Here is an 18,319-nt window from a genome sequence, read left to right as displayed (position 1 = left end):
AATGTTCGAATAGAAAATGCCCTTCCAAGCAGCCGTAACAAAGATTCAAGCTACTTTCTACGGAGAGGCTTCATCGACTCGTCTATCGCAACTGATCAGGAATATATATATTTACCGTATAGTCTCAGAGATGTCTTTCTTTTGACTGTTACATACATTCACTCAAAATCGATATACCCTATGCAACCGTTTTCAGTGTTTGCAGTGTATAGCAGAAAACAGAGAATGCTTGAACAATTATTTGATTGCAATTATTATAACCAACTTTTAATGCTCAACAGTTTTATTGGTGTTGTTGTATATTTTTTTAGCCTTTGCAATTTCCACGCCTCGCTGCAATTATGCAACCTTTTTTTATCGCTCTCGATAGTTGTTGTTGTTGTTGTTCTGTTGGTGTTGTTATTTTTTGCTGGCAACAGCAAATTGAATTGCTAATGAACTAAACATGAAAATTTAATTAAAATGCACTTAAAGCCGCGGCAGGCAGCAGGCAACAGGCAACAAATGCAAATTTGTAACTGTTCAAAAATTATTTTTAGCCATATTTTTGTCGGTTGGTTTTTGATATATTTTTTATATAAGGCTATAAATTTAATTAATTACGTATACGTAATAAAAGACAAGCTAATTATGGGTGCACAAAGAATACCCTGTACATAATTATGCAATTAATCAAACTTCATTTTGGTTTATGCTTCAAGCTGAACTCAAACAAAGTTTAGTTTTTGATATATTTATAATCTAATAAAAATATACATATTATAATATCTATTTAAATTTAGCACGATCTGCCCTTTGCTTATCTGCTTTGCAGAGTATCAACATTTATCAATTGTATAAATCATTTTAAATACAATTAAATGTTGTGTATTTGTTTTGCGGCTGCCTCAGGCCGCGTAATTACTCGCATTTCAAATTTGATATTTTTGCGTAATTGAGCAAAATGTTTGCGGCAATTTGCATTAAAACCAACTGTCAGTCTGTGTGTGTGTGCGTGACAATAATTGTTGTTATTGTCATATAAAAAATAAAACTGTTATGATAGTCTGTCAAATTCACAAAGTAGCTGTCATTTCATTAATCTACTTAAATTACTCGATTATACGCAAGAAATGTGGCTGTAAATTTTGATTTTTGAAAATTTTGTAAATATTGACAGCATTCAATAAGTGAACAAGTGCTCTATGTATAAGGATCACATTTTTGCAATCTGTTTCTTCTGCATTAAATATCATCAGATTATTTTCGGATATACAACTCTACAAGCGTTTTCGAAATTCAAACAAGTTAAAGTGCTTTGAAAGACTACTTGATCTTGAAATGCTATTACAAAAGTTTTAATAAAACCAACATTTTTGCTCAGAAAACAGGATTTTGATTGATTATCGTACTCGGATGTTTAAAGACCTTCAAGTCTCTTGAGCTTATAGGTTGTAAGATCCTAAGGAGAATGTTAAATTTTAAGCTAAGACCTAGAACCTGACCTAGAATGCAGAACTTTAATAAATGAAAAACATCATTTCAAAACCCAAAAGTTTTAAAAACTGGTCAGAAATACCAGTTCTTAAAAAATTGAAAAATGCCTTATATTTTTCACAACCTACTTGAGCAGCATTTAATTTTAATTTTTAATTTAAGATTCATTTCAGATTAAAACTTACCATATAAAATATATTTCAAACTATTATATCTAATAATAAAAGAGTTGCAAATTAATCTTTGGCATAGTACTTAAACTTTGAAACCAAAACTGAGCTTTTACCAGTTATATTTCCTATGCAAATATTAAATATCTCAAAGATTTATTTTAATTTCTCAGAAATTTTATAAATCGCATTGCAAATGTTTTTTTGCAATCATTTGCAATAATTCCAGCGCCACGCTAAGCCATTCAAGTTCAAAGCTAATTAGCAATTTTGTTACGCTATTTTACAAATGTTTCGAGGGGTTCGCCAGGTTAGAGCTGATTGACTGACTGACTAACTGACTCGTTGGACAGCCAACTGTGCGAGTCACTCAAAGCTGCTTCGCTTTTGGCACATGGCTCAACGTTAATTACATTTCGATGCCGAGCAATTAAAGCGCCCGGCTCGAGAACTCTGGCACCGACAGCCAGACTTCCAAGTATCTCTGAGCTTGAGTACAAGCGACAAAAAAAACACAAAGTAAATTTCATTAAAAAACGCAAAGAAGCAAAAGGCATTGTAAAACAAAAAAAAAAACAAAATGTAATCATAAGCAACGACGTTGTCTTTGTCAATTACTCAATCATTGAAAGACGCCATCCATAAAGGAATTTATATATATATAAGTGTAAAAAAAATATCTGACAGCAGCGCACAGTGGTTGAAAAGTAACTGAACAAATGTGCTTAAAAATAATTTAACTACATAATTTAATTTAATTAAACATAGTAATAAATAAAACAAAAAGTGAAACAAAAAACTATTAAGACATCTTTTAAATTTATTCCCGCAAAAACAAAATTTCAAAAATATATTAAATTTTAATAAAATATTGAACTAGCGATTATAGATTTGACAGAAATTAATATGCAAATACAAATAACTTGCCATAACTTAACAAAAAACAATTTGAAGAAGACCGTAAAGGACATCTTCGACACGCCGAATATTTAATACCCTTGTAGACATTTGCCCAATGTTTTCGATGAGAATAAAAATGTCCTCGAAACCAGAATATGTCGCCGAACAAGAATCCAAAGGCAGCTAAATGATATACTAACCCGATATTGATATGATTTTGCATCTATTAAGGGAATAAACGGCCAGGCCTTATCAAGTCGTCTGATTATGATGATATGGAAAATATATGCTTTATGGCATCAGAGACGTCTCCTATGCGTTACATATTTCATGACAAAATTATAATACCCGCTGCAAAAAACACAATTTTAACCACTATTTGCATGCTTTGGCACCACTGTGCCAATGCTGACGTTTGGAAGTCGTCTATATTATAGTAATTATGCTACTGTTAGGCGCTTCTATTGCCACCACTTGAAGTAAAAATGACTGTTTTTTATGGCAGGCCAATCGTCAAGCGTGTGAAAAAGGCCGAAACCGTCGATTATATGCGAATATTAGTACGAGGCACTTTTGCTTAGGGGCGTGTTTAAGCTTACAAAAAAAAAAAAAAAAAAGAAAAGAATATATATAAAACGCATTGAATGTCTGATATTGATGGTCATTAGTGTGACCAGGTTTTAGCAATTTAATTGCAGTCATTTGACTCGTTCTTTTTTTATTTCAGATGATTTATTAGTCAATATTTTTAATGGTATTTAAAATGTAAATTTTTTGGAAAATTTTGTTGCCATTAAAATTTAATTAGTCATATGGCTCTTGTTTGCAATTATAATTATGTAAATTTTCATTTATGCAAAAACAATTTGATTATTCGATGTTGCTAATTATAGTTTTTGGCAAGCCCCTCGGTCCCTCGACCCCTCGACCCCTTGCCAACCTTTTGGCAGCCCCTATCGCTAGCCACAAGCCGCAAACTAATTTCACGCGCAAATACAATAAATTTCAAATGGTTTTTGGTCGCATGGTCAGCTAAACATTTAAACACATTTTATATCTAATCAATGGGAAAACACGCACACACACACAAACACACACACACAATGGCGCACAACACAACAATGACAACAATGCTTCAAAGGGTGACTGCAACAAAATTTCAATTGACAATTCAATTCAATTTTGAGCAAATGTCAAATTGCCGCTTTTTAAGCCGATTAAAATGGCTTGTTGCTCGGTTGCCCACTCCGGACACGCCCCCATTCCACCCACACCGCAGCGGCCCAACTCAACTTCAGTCAGCCCAGCAACTGCCCACACTTTTTCGATAAACCTTTTATTTGTTGAGCAGCATTTTTTGTGAATTATATTCATTCCATTTGTCATGTATGTGACTTTGCTCCTTACCAGCCACTACCTTTCTCAGGGGTCGGCTTTTTTTTGTGCTAAAATTTGCAGACAAGTGTGGCATATCTACATAAAATGGATTGAACTAAAAAGTTTCTACAATCGTTTATTGTTTATTTATATAATTAAGTTTGTTTTCATTGTCCAACTGATATTTAGTTTAATCTTTTTTCTAATTCAATTTTTAGTTTCTAAGTTTTATATCTGCAAAATCTAATTAAAAGAACATCTACTTTTCGTCATATCAACGCTTGCTTCTTTTGAGTGTTTTCTTCATTTCCGCTTTACTCAAATTAACTGTATGATTTGTGCTTTTCTTTTGCCACTCTGCTTTTTGCAATTCGATTTAGCTTTTCAGCTTCACTTTTGATTTTAAAAGCGGCTTAGAGTGTATAGCAAGTGTGTGTGTGTGTGTGTGTGTGTGTGTGTGTGTGTGTGTGTGTGTCTGTGTGTGTGTTTTGTCTCGGTTGAGCGCATAAGTAGAACGCACAGAGAGTCAAGGTCAATGTCATGTTGCCTTTTGCAAAACGCTCAAAACAAATTGGCTAACAACGGCGCCTAGAAATTGAAACAGAATTAAGGGTGAGGCAAAAAAAAACGACAACAAAATGTGTAAAATCTTGAGCTATGAACGCAACAAAACGGAAATGAAAAGCAAAAGTAGAAAAGAGCCCAAAAGAGAAAAACAAATTGGAATTGTAGGTTAACGATGATAAAGATGAGGTTGAGAAATGGCATAACTAAAATAGTTATGTCTGCGTTATGTATTGATTATGAGTTGTGCAAAAACTAGGTGAGAATTATAAGATATTCAATAAAATTGTTTTTTATGGTAAACTTGAGCAATTTGTAGCATAGAAATAGAAAGATAGAAGAGATTTATGAAACATCAAAACAATTTTATATATTATCGTATAATCGTATATCGTTAAAGATATCGTATTTAAAGCTTGTTCTATTTTTTTTCAAATATTAATTTAAAAAGTATTTTTAATACTTGCAACCACAGAAGAAACATAAATGCTTCTACCAAATTGATTATTTGTAAGATTTTCTAGCTAAAACTGAAAAAACACTTTCGCATTGTTGAACACAAAATGTGAACTGTATATTGAAGAATATTCAAATAAAATTTACAGTACATATACAAGGCCACATACCTATAGAAAATCTAAACACAATACACAAATTATAATATGCAAACTATTCTAAAGTCCAAATTTATCTAAACGCATTCAAATTTCAACATTGCTCAACACTGGCTCGTTAAGTTTTTGGGAAACGCGACTTTTTTGCTGCACTTTCGAGACCCATTATTTACCAGTTTTGCCTATGCACAAGGCTCGCTATCATTGGCTCATTCGCATGCAATAAAGTTAATGATAGCCCAACGGGCACAACGCATATCCATTGCCTGACTGACTGACTGGCTGGCTGCCAACAACAAGAACAACAACAACAACAGCGAAATGCGAGTCTAGTCTAACGCACTGCAATTGCCAGCAATTGCAAAATCGGTTGCAACTTCAGATCCACTTGACATAGCGGCAAGCATAATTGCCACATGCCCGCGAATTTGAGTTCGACTGTCGGCCTTATCGCTACCACACAGAGCGACACAGACACAGGTGGACAGTCTGGGAGTTGGAAGCGCGAGGCGGGGAGGTTGCAGAGAAGGGGGAGAGTGCGACCGTCATGCACATCACTCATACGCCATGTTTGTCCAGTCGATGCTTAAAAAGTTAATGACTAATTTTCGCTAGCGCAAAAAATAACAAGTTAAAGTGCAGACGACCAGGCTGCACGAATAGCTAATGCCCTGTAATACTTGAGATTACGATGTTCTACTACTACTTCTACTACTCTTTTCTTCAGTTTAGGAGGCAAGATGATGAGTTCCCAAGACAAAGTACGGGGTGCCTTAAGTTGTACACAAAATGTAGTTGAGAAATGTTTCAATACATACCAAAATTGGAAACTCTATCTTTAAAAGTCACCCAGTTTGATGAAGAATTTGATTTTCAGGAAACTTAGTGTAACTTGCAGTACGAGGCATGTTATCCAAAATTTTACCCCAGATTAAACTGAGAAAGATTTTGAGAGTCTAGTAGTCTGGTAGTCATCGACTTTGGTCGAAGTTGGTTCTGATCTTGAATGTATTCAATATAGAAATATAAAAGCTATTCCTATTAGATGTATTTACAGCGCTTTCATGCTACCCCAGCTTATCACTTTACGACTACAGGGTATTTAAAATGAGAGCCTGGCAACGGCCATCACTTGTTCGGGATGTCTGGCCGCATGGCATACCCGCTGCCATGGTACATGGGCCGAGGCTGGGTCTGTGGAGAAAATGATGTTGGCATTGCCGCTGCCTTGTTGTTGCTATTGTTGTTGTTGTTGTTGTTTCAGCTGCACATCATGAACGGCCCAAAACGTGGGGAGGGGCATGCGGCGGACAGTGTGTTCAACTGTCTGCCTGGCGAAAATGCAACGCATGGTCCGCGAGCTGACGTTATAATTAATGAAAATTTTCAACGTTTGCGGCGTTGCTTGTTGTTTTTGTTGTCATGTAGCAAAGCCAAAAGGAAAACATAGCCAGGACTGAGGCAGCCCATATGCACACACATACACACGCACAGACACACGCACACACATGCACACATAAGTTGGCTAATATGATTTTGATTTTGGTGTCCAACATTAGAATGCCATTAGGTTTCTGGGCAGGCACTGTTTGATGAGCATTTGGCTGGCAATTTGCATAAATCGCAGCGGTGCATAAATTATGCGTCTAAATATTGGCAAATTGCCAGATATCAAGAGTTGGAATCACAGTTTTAATCAATGACATAATGTAGACGTTATAGAGGTTGTTGGTGAGATTATAAAGTTGATTTCCTGCATCGTATATATTACTAGATTATAACATAGAGGTTGCTTATAACCTTTATTTTTATTATAGAGGGATTATATCAATTGTGAGACTTAAGTAATTCCCATGTCTTATAAAGCTCAGGAAATTGTTAAAATAGAAGTCAAAGCCTTTATCAAAACTAAAGCTAAAGTCAAGACTATAGTTAGTCAAAGTCAATATTAAAGTGAAAATCATACCTAAAGATAAAGTGAGGTTCAAAGATAAAGTTAGTCAAACAAGGTTAGTCTAAGTTAAAGTCAAGGCTAAACCTAAAATCGAGGCTAAGGTTAAAGTCAAGGCTAAAGTTAAAGTCAAGGCGAAAAATAAAGTCAGCGTTAAAGTTAAAGTGTACGTTAAAGTCAACGTTAAAGTTTAACAAGAACACAGTTAACAGTTACAGTTAACGTCAAAGCTAAAGTAAATGTTAAAGTTGAAGTTGAAAATTTAAATTCTCGAAGCTGTAATTTTCGTACTGTCAAATAATTTAGTTTCCTTATGGCCTTTAATTTACTTAAAGTTGATTTAATATTAAAGTAAAGCTTAAACTTTAAGTTTAGCTTGAATTTAACATAATTGTATTTGAATTTAATTAGTTAGTTAGTTCGTTTTTTTTCAATTATTATTTCACATTAATGTAAAATCTAAATATAAATTTAAGTTTAAAGCTCGTCCATAAATTTAATTAATATACGTTTCCTTTCGTTTCACTCTTTAACCAATTCCTATCAAAACTTAAATTTTTCTGCTTTAACTTCATCCGTTTCTCCACTAGTTCCTGGCATTCCATTTGAATGCACAAATTCTAAATTATTTTCTCCGACTTGCAGCATTTCTTTTTTCATCATTTTAAATCCACATCGACATTCAACGCCATTTGTTGCTTTACTTTTGCAACTGTATCTGATTTTTCATGTGAGGTCTTTCATATGTTGACATTCGTGCAACACTTTGGGGCGCGTTTGTGGCCTCTAATTGAATTATGTTAAACCAATTGACCAACAACGGCACCACGGCACATATGGCAGGTTTCAAAAGGAGGGCAAATGTAAAAGCTTCGGCAAAAAGTGCTAAGCAATTAAGTTAATTTAAAAGCTTTTATCTAACATTGAATCATGCTTGTTTTTTTTTATAAACTTTTCCCAAACTTTATTAAAACCTATTTTTTCATTAAAAAAAACTAAAGTATCGTCCGAAAAAATGAAGATTTCAAGAATATATTAGACATCAAATTTTGACTTCATACTCTACATAGATAAGATACTTAACTTTGCAAATCCAAAATAAATTTATTAACAATTTACGTGAAATTTTTTTTATTTTATTCATTTTTTTCACCAATTTTTATGTTCTTCTTATATTTGTTTTTAGCTTTTCGAGCATTCAAACTGTTTTTGGTAAGCTTAATTTCTTCTAGACAGCGACTATTTTGTGCACCTTTGTTTATTATCACTATGACTATTAACCCATTTATTTGTCGGAATTATAGCACCTTTCTAGGAACCCGGGCCAAACTCGTGCTAACTAACACACACTCAGAGGATGCTCCACTGAAAATCAAATACAACCACAAATAACATAAATAAAAATAAAACAAAGCACAAATCTGTGTGGCACGGCAAAATGTGTGTGTGGAGTGTAGCTGCCTATTTGATTTATAGCCAAATAAGTCGCGCACGTTTCCCCCACCGGTTGCCCCCCCCCCCCCCCCCCCCCTGCACTTGCATTGTTCAGCAGAGACAAAGTAGAGGAAATAATTGTATACAAAACAAAGAAGAAGAAATAAAAAAGCAACGAAAAGAAAAACAAATTTCTGCACTTTACAATCGCGAATGCATTTTCCATGCAACGTAAATAGAAGCTATTTAGTGAAATGTGCACGAAAAACAACAACAACAAACACAACAATGAGCAGAAGTACAACAACAACAACAACAACAACAACGAGAACAACAACAACAGGAACAGCATCCCAAGCAACAGAAGATACAAACAGCAGCAGCCGCACGATAAGGCGAGAGGCGTGGCCTAAGCGAAGGGGCGCTGCGGAGGTTTTTCTTCTTATTTTGTTTTTGTTTTTGAGGTCAATGTACAAAACAGAGGCTGGCAGCATTTATTACGACTTAATGCGCTGCTCGAGGGCCCGAGCGGGGGGGAAGCGATGCGGAGGGAAAGAATTGCAGTTTGCCAGGAGAGGCTCTAATTTCGTGTTTAAACTGCTTTTCACACAGATACAAAACAACACACACACACATGCATACTCACACATGCAACGGCTGTGTTAATAATAATAATAAAAGAAATATACATACATATACATGTAGTATAAAAGCAACAAGAACAAAAACAAAAATAAAAGCAAAGAATGCGCCGCAGTTGAAACAAGTGGAAAAAACCAAAGCCAAAGCAAAGGGCTGACAGCAGGAGGCGCAAAACAGGCCAAAGGCAAGAGAAGCAAAGGGAGGAGCTGGAGTAGGAGAAGGGGGAGCTGCAGGAGGAGAAGAGGGAGCTGCAGGAGGAGAAGAGGTGCAGCAAAAGTGGGCAAGGGCCAGAGGCGGGGCGAGAGACTGTGCCACAGCAACAACAAATGCAGACTATAAAAAAAATTACAATGAAAAAGAAAAATACACAATAAAGACAGCAAAAAAATAGCAAAAATTGACAAGCAAGAAAAGTGTATTTAAATACGCCGAATATTAAATACACTAAAAGAAAAAGTCCAGGCTATCAAACTTATTCAATCTAAATAAAATAAAACGGTGTATGCAGAGCTTATGTAAAAGCGTGCTAATGAATTGAAATCAATCAGTCTTTAAGGGCATAATCAATCTTAATCAATCAATCAATCCACTTAAAGTAAAATGTTATTTAAAACAGCATGTCTATTAAAGAGTAAAAAGTTGTTAAAACATCAAACAATAGATCTATTAAATAGTTGTATATTAAAATCCATCACGTAACATCCTAAACAATTTGAATCAATCAATCAATCAACTAAAAAGTAAAAGGTTGTATAGAACACCATATGTAGGTATGCTAATCAATCTACATCAATTAATAAATCTATTATAGAGTAAAAAATATGTAAGCATGCTACTTAATCCAATTCATTTAATCAAAATAAGCAAATTATTATTATTTTAAATTATTCAATCAATCAGTTAAATAGTTATACAACTTTTTGTTATATAACTTTTTACACTAAGTTATCCGAACTGTGCATGATGAAATATATTATTACCGTTGTACTTTTCCTCTTATTTCAAGCCTACATCAATCGATATATCACTTATTCAATCATTTTTTGATAAATTTCTTGCCCATATTAACTCAATCAGAAGATCAATCTACCAGATTTATTGTCATATAATCAGTAATGCGAATGATCGATGATTGACGATTGATGATTGATGATTGACATTTAATGAATTTCTAATGGGAAAAATAGACCTTAAATCAAGCTTGGTGCGTTTGACAAGAGTCTTACACTTAGCACCAGTTTTTACACTTCGGGTAGATTAGTTCCTCTCTTAGTTACAGCTAATCGGCATAATTTACCGGCGAGATCAAAAATCGATCTATATATATGTATATACTATCAAAATTATAGACCATCATCAAAACGTTACAAACAAAATAATAAATATAATTATGCCCAGTTATACTCGAAAAAAAGGGTATTTAAAAACAAGCACATTTTCAATGTGGCCAACTTTGGCAGTTGCGACGGCTGCGGCTGCTGCCGAGAGGGCGGCTCGTTGTCTCGGTTAGAGGGGCGTGGCAGGCAGTTTGGCAACGCGTTGGCATGTTGCAAGTCGCATGCATGGCAGAGCAAATTTTCTAGGAAGCGGACGAGGGGGCGAATGGGCCAATGGGCGAAGGGGAAAACAGATCGGAAAACTTGCGCCTGGCTTTTTCGAGGCGTTTGCATTTTGGCTACTTAACTGGTTGCCGGGTGGTTGTTGTTGTAACTGTTGTTGCAGTTGGTGTTGTTGTAGTTCTAGTGGCTGCAGTTGCAGCAAATTAGTTGGCCACTCAACATATTCATTTTGGTAATCGAGTGTAATCGCTTTCAACGCAACGCTGTGGGGGCGTGGCAATTGAGAGCAACCAGACTTAAAGCCAGCCGCCAGGCAAACAGCTGCATTATATATGCGTGCAGGCGGATAAAGCGGAGTTGAAGGTAGAAGGAGGCGACACACGAAATAGGGCAGTTTTAAAGCTTTAAAATTTACCTAAAAGTAAAAAAAAATCTATATGGTTATTATATAGGTAACTTGTGATGTAAAGCAGGCATAAATGAGTGCTGACGAATTGAGGACGAGTTTGTAAAGGTCGGAAGTGCATAGACAATCTATATAAGGGTTTGTCCAGAAGCAGACCAACGCGTTAGGGAACTGAACTTTTTACTTATGTATCTATAATAATATAGAAAATATATATAATCTATGCCAATATAAGAGTTTCTCAGTTTCATCCGTTCTTACTTTTTACAAATACAATATATATATATAATCTATCTATATCTATATAGTTCTAGGGAGCTGAACTTTTAAAGCTGATCAAAGCATGCATGCAAAACCTAAGCAAAAACGCAGCCATATAAATGTGCTTTGTAAACCGCATGTGTTATTGCCAAGTTTTCTTTCCTAATTGACTTGAACTTTAAATAGTTTTAACCAACAATTTCTAATCGTTCTACATCCGTGCGAGGATACATCTACTAACAGTTCCGACTCATGTTTCTAGGGTTGGGTCAGAAAGTTGTTTTTCTAGGGTTGGGTCAGAAAGTTGTTTTTCTAGGGTTAGGTCAGAAAGTTGTTTATCAAACAAAACTATGTACATTTGTATAATTTTCAGAAAAATAAAATAGCTGAAAAGAATTCACTTAGAATTCCATCACTTAACTCTTTATAAACAAACAAAAACAATTGATAACAAATGTTTTGCCTAAAATAACCCATTTGAAACCATTATAGACTCATTTATAATATATATTATATATAAAATGATATAATATAAAATAAAAAGTATATAATAATAAATTATATACTCTTATATAATATATAAATATGAACCGAAATATATATATTTGAACAAAGTAATGTCGCTGCACATTATAGCTGTTTGCTCAGATATTTTTTGCCCAACTTTGAGCAGCTATTCTTTAAGCAAAAACTGCGCCACAAGCGAAAAATGCAAATAAAATAAAGCGATGCGTGGCTAATCCAAAAAAGAATATACGAGCTAAAAACAGATACAGCAAAAATATATGCTATCTGTATCTGAGAGATACTTTGCCAAAAACTGAATGCACTATAAATGGCCCTGCGCACACAAGCCTGGCCGCACACAATGCGATTTATGAAGCGAGTTCTGTTGTATTTGCTATAAAAATGCGCCATTAAACAATTTCAATAATTTATCTGACAGATAATTGTGCCGGAGAGTACGCTAAAAGGTGATTTAATAAATGTATCTGTGCGCGCTGAGGCGTTCGCCAAGTTTACAAACGCGGCACGCGGCACGCGCAACCTCGTCAGCTGTGAATTTATGGCTTACAAATACACTTGTTGTGGTTTTTTTTGTATAATTTTTTCGTCTTTTGTATCTACAATGCCAACTAATTTCCGCTCATTAAAAATGCGCAACAGCGCTGCGTGCAAGTGCATTTGTATCTTAAAGATACGCAAAACATGCGTTCATTTATCAGAGACAGCGGCAGCGGCAGCGATTGTTAATTTATGGCGCGTGTGGGCGACAAGCTTCCTGCATGCGCGCATCCCTCAGATACATATGTATCTGCGGCTGCTGCAGCAGCAGCTGCTTGCTTTGTTCTACTCTTCTTTTCATTTCTTTTTTGCATTCTAATTAATAGTTTTTGGTTCTTCTTCTTGTTGGTTGTAAATCATGCATAAATTGAGCAGTCCTCGTTGTCGTCACCATCGATAGGCCGGGTCGAAAATTCTGTTCGTTTCATTTTAAGTTTCCGCACGCAACGCACACACACACACCGGCATATCAAATGCCGCATCTAGCTAAAATATTGTATCTTGTAGTACGTTTTGTATCTCGCTATCTTTCTTTCCTTGTCACTCGCTTATTCTTCTGCTTCGGCTGCGCTCGTCCGTGCGTTCGTGCCTCGCTTTGCTGTCGGAAATAATTTCAACTTTTGGTCGTTGAACTCTTTCTGATTTATTTATTTTATTATTTGTTTTTGTTGTTTTTTCGCTCTCAAAACATGAAAAAATGCTTCTGCTGTTGTTTGTTTTATTTTTACTTTTTTTTCTTTTTCTTATGGTTTGCAATTTTTTGCGCTGCATTAAATTTTATTGCGCATCTTTAAGCAGCTAAGTTGTAGCTTTTATGCATGAATATTGCACTTTTTGGGGTTTCATTTTAATTGTTTTCTTTTATTTGTTGCATATTTAAAACCTAGAATTATACAAAACCCAAACCGGTTGCTTAGCTTTTATACTACGACGTTTGTTAAATCAAATAATAATTTCTTTTTTTTTGTGTTTGTTTAATTTATTCATAATTGTTATTTTGTTTTGATTTATAGTTCGTTATTATTTTTTATAGCAGGCAAATTAAATTATTATTATTATTAAACACGCTTTCAATTTAATTAATCTTAATTTATAGGTTTTTATCCCAGATATTTATCCCAGGATACAATACATACTTTTAGTTTAAATTAATGTCAGGAATTTAAGGATAGATTGAATTAGTTATAAATTGGAAAGCTTTGAGGCTTAGGTGTAATTTTAATTTATAAATATTTCGAATTTAGTTTTCTTATTAATTGTTTATTTACTTTTTATTATTTATTATATGCATTAAAAAATTATATTTGATATATAATTATAACAAAATTGTTATGCTTCATTGCATACATTTATCACGATTATTTTTTGGATTTTTTTAAATATAGTTTTAATAAATTTTATATACATTTTCTATTATAAATATAAAATTAAATGTTTTTTATAGTTTTGGATTATTTTTTATATATTTTATAAATATTTATATTTTATAAAAGATTATTTTTTTAATATTTTTATATATTTTATAAAAAGTATTCTCCAAAAAATAAAAAATTCATAATATAAATTCGAAAAGTTATAAATTCCGACTAATTAGCATATCATATTTATATATATGTGTATATTACTTATCTGAAAGTTGAAGCTCTTTGAAACTTTGGAAGAGCGTGCCTGACAAAAATCGACTTTAACTTTAACTGACCTCAATTTGGTTAGTTGGCCTTCCGCTGCAATTGCCAAGAACTTCGGTCATAAAAATTTAATTTTTGTAATTTTATTTTATTTATTTTTTTTGCAAAAAGTTGCAATCTTTTGCGCTGCGGCATCTTTTAACGTTTTGCATTCGGTTTTAGATACACGAGTGTTCGGTTCCAACATCGCATACAAAACATTTAACTTTAATTATCGCTCATAAAGTCGGCAACAAGAACAGCAACAACAGCAACAACTCGACTGCAGTCATCGTCGTATTTGTTGTATTTTTCATTTTTTGTTTATTTTCCATGCTACGCGTTAATCAGCATTTGTTTTCTTTGAGTGTGCTATTGACTTGGTACAGGTTTTTCAACATTTTCCATGGGCGACCCGAGCCCCCAACAACTGCGACCAAGTGCGACCCACTGCTCCACAGTTTTCCACAGTTGCTGCAAAAAGTTTTCTGCCAGCTGTGGTTGTTGCTGTTGCTCTTTTTTGGTTTTGTTTTTTTTTTTTTTTTTGCACAGTCATGCCAGCACGCCTCAATTGTCGACACACACACACACACACACACAGATAGAGAGGGAGAGCGAGAGATATAGCTGCAGATACAGCTGCAGCTAAAGATACACACAGACACAGGCACACCAACACCAACACACTTACACTGACTGACAATGCGATATTGTGTAATCGCCCACGTTGATTTATCTTGTTTAAGTGACTCCAAAATGACGCCAACATCGACAACGACGTCGTAATAACTCGCAAATTGCATTCGATTGTTTATACCCTGTAATCTAAACACTTGTCACTTGTCACACAATGCAGAGAAAGTATCGAGTAATCGAATTGATTATCGTTTGATTGATCAGAAAGATTGATTGAAAATGTGTAGCATATTGCTCGGACTAAACTTACACACGGGCATTAATATAATATTTCGATGCAGATTTTTCATTTCATTTCATTTAACTGTCAAATGTTCCAATTGCTATGAATTTCATCAAATAACTTGAGCTGAGGCCTAACAAGCGGCAGGTTGCCGGTTCATTTACGGCAACAATTTTCAATCTGAATATCTATTTTGATATTTGTGGCATGCCGCAAGCAATCGCAAAGTGGGCCAAGCACAAAGTTTACGGATCGTAGCCTTGTTACCTCGTTTTTGGCTTTGTCTGCTGGCCAAATGTATCCTGTGTGTGTATCCACGCGAAATTCACGAATTGAATCCCTATAACTTGGCTTCTACTTAGATTTGTTGATGTTGTCAACTTTTATGCTGACATATGCCAGCCATGGCATGCCCCAACTTAGGCTAAGCGTGAAATTTACGGTTCGAAGCGCTGTTACTTGGCTTTTAGCTTAATAACAAAAAGTATCCTTTCCTTTTTACATTTACAGCGCATCTTGTGGGTCGTAATGCTATTTTTTCGCTCACATATTTAACATGCAGTTTAAGTTACTGTTTGGCTGTCGCTTCTGCTTCTGCTTCTGCTGCTACTCGTGTATATTTAGTCGTGCCGCATTTTGGCTTAATGTTATGTTTGCAATTTTTGGCATTGTTTTCATAGCAGTTGCATTGTTTGGCAAGCCCCCAACTTGAATTCAACTTGTAGTCTCTTTTTTTTGTCAACATGCAGCTGCACAAAAAGTTGACAATTCTTTCTGTTTGTTTTTGTTGCTAAGTTCAAACTTTACTTTGAGATAAGTTTAAATGTTGTGGTCATGATCATGACTTATGTGCGAATTGCACGACATAGAAAAATAGAGAGAATATTTATACTGTCCATATATATATTTTTTTTGTTAATGAAATCTTGGCATAATTATGTTGTTCTTAGTTTCCTTATATGTCATATTTTAAGAGTTATCTTTTACGGCTCAACATTTTATTTGTCTTTAGTGCAGCCCCATCATGATAGCTAATAATAATAATTATTAATAATAATAATAATAATTATTATTATTAATAATAATAATAATAATAATAATAATAATAATAATAAAATAATAAAAATAATAATAATAATAATAATAGTTATAATAATAATAATAATAATAATAATAATAATAATAATAATAATAATAATTATAATAATAATAATAATTATAATAATAATAATAATAATAATAATAATAACAATAATAATAATAATAATAATAATAATAATAACAATAATAATAATAATAATAATAAAAATAATTATAATAATAATAATAATAGATAATGTTGTGACTTTTCAGGGTTGGATCTTATAAAAAAGCTAGCTAAATGATATAACATATATTATTATTATTAAATTATAATTCTTATATTATTATATTATTATTATTATTATTATTATATTATTATATATTTTTATATTATGTAAAAAAATATCACAAATTGTTATTATTGTTTTAAATTTTACTATTTATAAATATAATATATTATATTGCAAAATATATATTTATATTTTATTATAATTTTTAAAATATTCATTATTTGTTTCTTTTATTTTTTAGAAATACATTATAATATTTCATAATTTTCTTATATTATTTCGTTATATATTTATATTTAATAATATTCCTGTTAAATTGTTTTAAAGTTTATTATCGATTTTGCACATTGTTTTAGTATATAAACGAATCTGTTTAATTTTTTAAATAAATAGTACCCTTTATTTCCACTGAGATATTATCTTACACTCTCAAGTTAGTTAATTTCGTAAAATTCGTGTAAATTTTTTATCTTTTTCTCAATATCTATGTGTCACATTGTTGATGCTTCGCGTTCTTTTACAATGTGTTTCCCTATCTATCTTTCCCAACTCTCACTCTTTATTTACCCATTCGTGTCTCTTTTTATCTCCTTTTCTTTTTGGGCACATATCACTCTCTCAACTTGCGCCTACTTTATTCATTTGCCATCTCTCCTGCTCTGGCGCAGATCTAGCATGTCATAACAATTGACTCGTGCATAAACCGTTTGGGAATTCTAAGCGAAAATCAAAAACTTATTCGAGAGTCATTGTTTTGTTCTAACTATGTGAAGAAGACGTCATTTATTACGCACTTTACACGAAATGTGCACTAAATGGATCTCTTAAGAGCGCTAACTAATTCATCTGACTATTTACATTTAAGAGCTAAACCCTTGTGTATTTGTAGCTTTAAAAGACATTAACTCACCTGTCTGATGACTCTGATGAATCGTAGCGATCCAAGCAGCGTTTCTTTATGCTGTTGCCATTCCCGCGTGCTCCTCTATCTGCTCTGGCAGTTGTTGTTATTGTTGTTGTTCCCGTGCGTGTTGCTAATGTTGTTGTATTTGCTTTTGTTGTTGTTGTCGTTGTTGTTGTTGTTGTTGCAGTCTTTCTGGCGCCCTGATAGAGCTGAGATCGCAATGCGTTGATATCCAATTTAGCAGCTGCTGCTGCTGCTGCCAAAGAGCTTGTTGTTGTTTTTGTGGCCTTTGTTGTTGGTGTTGTTGCTTTTGTTGTTGTTGCAGTTGTTGTTGTTGTTGCAGTTGTTGCTGCTGCTTCCCTGCCCCTTTTGGTGCCCTGCACAATGCCAAGCAGCAGCCGCGTGGGCGTGCTAAAGGACCCCTTGGGCGGTTGGGGCGGCGGCTTCAGTTCAATATTTGTGACTGTTGGAGCAGCGGGCGGCGCAAAGGGGCACGGGGACGTGTTGGTGCTGGCGACAGTGCCTGTCAAACTGTTCAAATTGACGCCGTTTTTCAGCTGATCAAACAATGACAAAGCCGTGCTCGAAGTTAAAGTTTTCTTGGCAATTGTTGACGCTGCCTTTGCTGCTGCTGCTGCTGCTCCTGCTGTTGCCTCTGCTGTTTCTGTTGTTGTTGATGTTGTTGTTGTGGGCGTTGCTGTTGTTGTTATGGGCGTGCCAGTTGCTGCCTCATTAGCCGTTTCTTTAGTCTTTGTCGCAGTGTCCTTCGACTGCGTGCCTGACATTTTCTTTGCTTTGCTTTTTGTTGTTTGTTTGTTTGTTTTGTTTTTTTTTTTTTTTACTTATTTCTTTTTCAATTTGTTTTCTTTATGCACTTTTGTGTTTTCTCTGCCTTTTGTTGTTTATTTTCGTTGTTGCAACTGTTTGGCAACGTTCTTTTTAATTGCTTTACGCTGTTGCTTTTGTTGTTGTTGCCATTTTTTTTTTTCAATTCACTTTGCGCTCTTTTTTTCCTATTGCTTTAAGCTCCTTTTCGC

The 18,319-nt window shown here is 34.1% G+C and overlaps 1 protein-coding gene across 1 annotated transcript in view; it reads right to left on the bottom strand.

The window, feature by feature from the left end:
* The window catches only part of LOC115758170 (zinc finger protein jing), a 196,132-nt gene extending 178,021 nt beyond the window's left edge, over positions 1-18,111 (bottom strand). Inside the window, exon 1 of the mRNA XM_030698711.1 lies at positions 17,289-18,111. Within this exon, the coding sequence (XP_030554571.1) occupies positions 17,289-18,067 (779 nt within the window). The 5' untranslated portion in view covers positions 18,068-18,111. The remainder of the gene's footprint in view (positions 1-17,288) is intronic.
* Positions 18,112-18,319: the final 208 nt, after the last annotated feature.

The sequence above is a fragment of the Drosophila novamexicana genome, unplaced genomic scaffold (assembly GCF_003285875.2).
Source record: "Drosophila novamexicana strain 15010-1031.04,08,12 unplaced genomic scaffold, DnovRS2.1 tig00000137-arrow-arrow-pilon, whole genome shotgun sequence".
NCBI lineage: Eukaryota > Metazoa > Arthropoda > Insecta > Diptera > Drosophilidae > Drosophila > Drosophila novamexicana.
This window is presented reverse-complemented; position numbering and strand designations above follow the sequence as displayed.